Below are 5,987 nucleotides of genomic sequence, written 5' to 3' on the forward strand. Positions count from 1 at the left end.
AAGCAGTTTGATAGACATTTTGTCTCCTGGATTGATTAAAACCTTCAGGTCTGCAGCCTATTGCAAATGGTTTATGTCACATAGGCCTCTAAATCTTCCCTATATACCTTATTAATTATCACTATATATGTAAACCATCATTTTGTGTAAAAGAGCTAGGGTAGAAATGAGCTATTGAGGTTAATATATAACTCACACAAGAACCCAAGTTTTAGTCATGCATCTACTCTATCAGTCAACATCTTTTTATGTTGAATCTAATATTTAAAAGGCTTATGAAGTTTATAGGGAACTCTGGTGACACAGTCATTCGTTTGTATGGTTCAAACCTACCAGCCATTCCGTGGGAGAGAGTTGTAGCAATCTCCTTCCCTAAAGATTACAATCTGAGAAACCCCATGGGGTAGTTCTGCTCTGCCTGATAGGGTCACTGTGAGTTGGTATGACTCCATGGCAATGAGTTTTAAGGTATGACTTATACACAGCCCCTATCTTAAAATTAGGGGGAACATAAAACTGTTCTTGTTAGTTATGATGGAGCTGATTCTAATACATGGTGACCCAGGTGTCCAAAGAAGAACTGTTCCATAGAATTTTTCAAAGCTGAGACCTTTCTGAAGTGCAATGGCAGTCTTTTTTTCTGAGAAGCCTCTTGTTGGCTTTGAATCAGCAGCCTTTCAGTTGGTAGTTTGGCACTTAACTGTATGTGCCACGCAGGGACTTCTGTGTTAAATTAAGGGAAGCCAATTAAAGGATTTGAGCTCTAAATGGAACTTAGATGTGCAGAGTTTGTGTAGGTTGTAAGACAGAACACGCAGTAAGACAATTGGTGGGGAGAACATAAAAAAGCTGAACAAGTGAGGACTCACATTAAGTGAGCTCTGAGCAGACTGGCCTGTCTAGAACAGAGTACTCTCTTTGGGATAAACAGAGCAAGGAGAGAAAAGCAGGAGTCTGCGATGTAAAAGTCTTCTAGGAACAAGTTGAAGAAAGTACTCAAGTACTCAGTCCATTTCACTTATCTCAGACTCATTCACCTGCTGTTACTGATACAGGAAGATATACAATAAATAGACCTGTCACAGCTTTACTTAAAATAATGAGAAATTGACATTAACTGACAAAATAACCTTCAATACAATGTAATGATAAATTATCCTCTATTCTTAAGAAAGTGAGAAATTTCCAAGGAATTTTTAGGTATGATTTGCTTTGTCCAGGTTTACTCCAAATTTCTATGTTAAATATTAAGATCATTCTGTGTTTTAATACTGAGGGAAAAAATCTTAGTACTATATAAGTTCTCAGAAGTCATAGTTAGTTTACATAGAAGAAGGGAGAGCTATATATATAATAACCTGCACACTTGAGTATATTCATCCTATTACCATTCCTACTCTTAATACTTTTAATTCTAACTTAGAGAAACTTTTCCCCCCTTCTTCTTCTTCAGTTTTATAAGGTTAAATAAATTATGGCTTCATAATAAAAAAATAATATTCCAGAAAGCAAAAACACCCAAAGAAAGACTCATTAAAGATGTCACTTAGAGGGCAAATACCCATTTTATTAATTGAATTTCAATTGAAAAAAAGAATCTGCATGATTTTTTTTGTTCTCACTTAAGAACCAAAATGAAATTCAGTTTATTAACAAAAGCACAATGGTTAATTAACATATGAAATCTCATTTAATATATTTACTTAGCAATCTAGTGAAAATCAGCAGCTTGATAAAAGGAATTTTTAATCTCTACAAGACTAATGTGTGTGAATTGTCTTTTAGTAAAGTATTCATATGAGATTTAGCTCTTGCATTGGGTCTGCATATAGACTGGTCAGAAGGAGCTTACTTATATGAATAAATCTGAGAAATCTTTTGAAAGAGCTTTGTAATCATTCAATTGAGTCTTACACAGAATGAAAAAAAATCCCCTGAAATGTCTATTATATAATGCTTATAAATTTGTTATAATGAGACATTTGCTAGTTTTTTACTTGATTAACCTTTACATCATACTATAAACATTGAAATGTGTGTTAATGATGTCCTTCTTTGATACTACTTCTTTGTTGTATATATAGTTAAATAGAATATTATAATCATTATTCCCTGTTCCACATTCCATTCCTTCAAGTATGAAAAAAAACAAACCCAACAAAGAAAAACTACACCATTCCTACTAAGTCTATTCAAGTTCAACACCTCCTAGTCTTTTGTGGGAGAGACTTTTGATACTTCACTGTATTGATCATGTTCCTTTGAATATATTTGTGTTAACTAAGGTCTAGTATATGGTGGAACTATAAGCACATTTGACCTCTACAAATATTTTAGATTTCTATAGCCAGAGTAAGAATAAGGTGATTTGTTTTGCCATGTTTGTTTATGGCTATAGTTCCTGTATTTTCTTTTATTTCAGTCTGTGCATGAAATTGTTATACATTCATGTTCTTACAATATTTAGGAATGTATTAATATTAAAATTACTGCTTCTAAGGATTTAGGCAATAGATTTTTAAGCCTTATTAATAGATAATAGGTTTTGCTTAAACTTAATATATAAGTACATCCAATTAAAAATAGTGTGGCATTTTCCCCTTTATTCAACTGTTTACATTGTTTCTTCTATATAAAATAGATGTTTATACAAAGTGAATTTTATTTCCTTGTTTTCTCTTTCTTCAAGGCTTTGAGTCAGAATTATTTTTTTTTTACTACCCTAGGAAAAGTAGTGATGTAATTGTGTTGTTTTTTTTTTTCTCTCTTTACAGATTATTCCATTCAGCAGAATGGAGCAATTAGAATAATTTTGATAAATGAATTCCTATGGAGAATAAGTTGAACATTTGACCTGCTTTGAGGACACAAACTACTTATTTTCTAAAGTAATCTGTAATAGCCAATCCAATAAAAATGAATTCAACAGTATTTTCCCAGATGGAAAATCTCTCAGTGCACTATAATGTTTCAGAGAAGATTTCCCAAGTTTTGACTTTTGAAAATGATGATTGTCATCTGCCCTTGGCCATGATATTTACATTAGCTCTTGCTTATGGAGCTGTGATAATTCTTGGGGTCTCCGGAAACCTGGCTTTGATCATAATCATCTTGAAACAAAAGGAGATGAGAAATGTTACCAACATTCTGATTGTAAACCTTTCCTTCTCAGACTTACTGGTGGCCATCATGTGTCTCCCCTTTACATTTGTCTACACTTTAATGGACCACTGGATCTTTGGTGAGGCCATGTGCAAATTGAATCCTTTTGTGCAGTGCGTTTCAATCACTGTGTCCATTTTCTCTCTGGTTCTCATCGCTGTGGAACGACACCAGCTGATCATCAACCCACGAGGTTGGCGACCGAATAACAAACATGCTTATGTAGGCATTGCTATCATTTGGATCATTGCTTTGGCTTCTTCTTTGCCCTTCCTTATCTATCAAGTCTTGACAGATGAACCATTCCAAAATGTAACATTTGAAGCGTTCAAGGACAAGTATGTATGCTTTGATAAATTTCCATCAGACTCTCATAGGTTGTCTTACACTACTCTCCTATTGCTGCTGCAATATTTTGGCCCACTCTGTTTCATATTTATTTGCTACTTCAAGGTAAGAAAACACTTTTTCCACTGCCACTTTCATTTGTACTTTCTCTGCAAAGACTTCTTATTTAAGTGAATGACTTTAACTCATTTTCTTTTCCTCTATAGATATACATACGCTTAAAAAAGAGAAACAATATGATGGACAAGATGAGAGATAATAAATACAGGTCCAGTGAAACCAAAAGAATCAACATCATGCTGCTTTCCATTGTGGTAGCGTTTGCAGTCTGCTGGCTGCCTCTTACTATCTTTAACACTGTATTTGACTGGAATCATCAGATCATTGCTACATGCAACCACAATCTCTTATTCTTGCTCTGCCACCTCACAGCAATGATATCCACCTGTGTCAATCCCATATTTTATGGGTTCCTGAACAAAAACTTCCAGAGGGACTTGCAGTTCTTCTTTAACTTTTGTGATTTCCGGTCCCGAGATGATGATTATGAGACAATAGCCATGTCCACCATGCACACAGATGTTTCCAAGACTTCCTTGAAACAAGCAAGCCCAGTCGCATTTAAAAAAATCAACAATGATGATAATGAAAAAATATGAAACCATTTGCACTGTATGGTCCTATATGACATCTATTTAATAACAAGCACAACCTGCAACATGCTTTCATTACCTGTTCTGCCAAGGAATGTGGATGAAATTATTTGGGAAAGACAGAGACATTTTCTGGGAAAGAGGATTTTTCATTGTACTTACCGTGATTGCACTTGGAACAAAATGTACAGGCTTTGGAATTTTCTGGCCTTATTTTTTGGCGATACATCTTTGGAGTGCTTTTTGTGAATTTATGCATATAAAGGTTTCTACACTGTATTGTATTGAAAACTTTTTAAGTATTATTGTTAACTGATTTTAGAAACATTAGCCGCCTGCCACTCTCATATATTGTCAATAAATTGGATCATCCTGCTTTAATGACAGAGGGACAGCATATGAAAGTGGGATTCAGGATAGAAAAGTAAAAGAGAATACATGGAAAATCTGAAGTCATTTTGGACTTATCTTTTTAATGCTTTATATGTTAAGAGGATATTTCATTTATTCTTAAGTGATTATCACAAGAGAATTTGAAAAATTGCTTCTTTGTTGGTTATCCCGGGGACTAAGGTCACCTACAAGTAATGAATGAGAAAGCAGTTCCTGAGTTTCAGAACTATTTTTGTAACTGACCACCAAAGAATTTCCATGTCATAGTTTATAAAGTAAATAAGTATTGCTGCAAATAATAGAATTATATGCATATGGATTGATAGGCAAGAAATGTTTTGTTCTTTATAGATTGTTCAGTTTGTCAATATTTATATAATGTAAATATGCATGTAATTCAAGCTTACAATATGTATAAACACTAAATGTATTTTCCATACATCAGTGCCTATATACTAACTCATATTTTTAACTTCCATGTCCTTATTTCCAAAACGATGAGACCAAGATACAATTTGAAAAAAATGTTTACCCTAGATAAGAAGAATAAATATGTAAAAACTGAGAACACTTCATGTAGCCCATGCTAACTTGTATAAGCTAAGTGTGCCTTTGGGAATTTTATAACTAGTGCACCATATGGAGTATTGAATAGTTGTGTCATGTCACTATATTTCATTCTATGTATCTTGTATTTGTGATTGTGTCTTAAAATCATCTGGAGTAAAGATAAAGAACAGGACATATCTTCAGTGTATTATACAAGGTATTCAAGTTTTTGCATTCTGAAGGGCAAACATTTTCTTGATTAAATAATTTTTTCCATTATCTGAAAGGCTTGCTTGTCTCTCTCTTCAGTGTCACTTTGCTTGGTCCTGTGACTTCCCTCCCATTTTGTCCTCAGCATCTTGTATCTGTCATCTAAAGGTAACAATTTCTACCCTATGCTATAGCTTCTACAAAGTACTGAAGAGCAATAGTGTCTCTCTGGAGACGAAGGTGTATCTGATACAGGCCATGGTCTTTGCAATCACTTGTTATGCATCAGAGAGTTAGTTGGACAATGACCAAGGAGGATAGAAGGAGAATCAATGCCTTTGAGCTGTGGTGCTGGAGAAGAGTATTGAGAATAACATGCACTGCTAGGAAAACAAACAGATTCATCCTGGAAAGGGTTAAACTGGGTGGCTCCTTGGAGGCAAGGAGTCTGAGGCTGTGTCTAACATACTTTGGACATGTTGTGAGGAGAGACCGGTCCTTGGCGAAGAACATCATGCTTGGGAGGATGGAGGGACAGTGCAGGAGGGGAAGGCCCTCTATGAGGTGGATTGATTCAGTGACTGGGGTAATCGGGATGGGAGTGTCGGAGACAGTGCGATTGGCACAGGACAGAGCAAAGTTTAGGGCTGCTATACATAGGGTCTCTATGTG

The 5,987-nt window shown here is 35.0% G+C and overlaps 1 protein-coding gene across 1 annotated transcript; it reads left to right on the forward strand.

The window, feature by feature from the left end:
• The first annotated feature begins 2,773 nt into the window (after positions 1-2,773).
• On the forward strand, positions 2,774-4,468 carry NPY1R (neuropeptide Y receptor Y1). Its single transcript, XM_006892771.1, has 2 exons — positions 2,774-3,615; positions 3,717-4,468. The coding sequence occupies exons 1-2, from the start codon at positions 2,917-2,919 to the stop codon at positions 4,167-4,169; spliced, it is 1,152 nt and encodes a 383-aa protein (XP_006892833.1). The 5' UTR covers positions 2,774-2,916; the 3' UTR covers positions 4,170-4,468.
• The last annotated feature ends 1,519 nt before the right edge of the window (positions 4,469-5,987 follow it).

This window comes from Elephantulus edwardii, unplaced genomic scaffold (assembly GCF_000299155.1).
Source record: "Elephantulus edwardii isolate Elephantulus edwardi_28Jun2011 unplaced genomic scaffold, EleEdw1.0 scaffold00119, whole genome shotgun sequence".
NCBI classification, from domain to species: Eukaryota; Metazoa; Chordata; class Mammalia; order Macroscelidea; family Macroscelididae; genus Elephantulus; species Elephantulus edwardii.

What these genes read in the sequence shown, in the direction of transcription:
- NPY1R (XM_006892771.1), top strand. Translation starts at nt 2,917, where the DNA reads ATGAATTCAACAGTATTTTCCCAGATGGAAAATCTCTCAGTGCACTAT. An exon ending in TATTTATTTGCTACTTCAAG is followed by an intron (nt 3,616 to 3,716) that starts GTAAGAAAACAC and finishes TTTCCTCTATAG; the next exon opens with ATATACATACGCTTAAAAAA.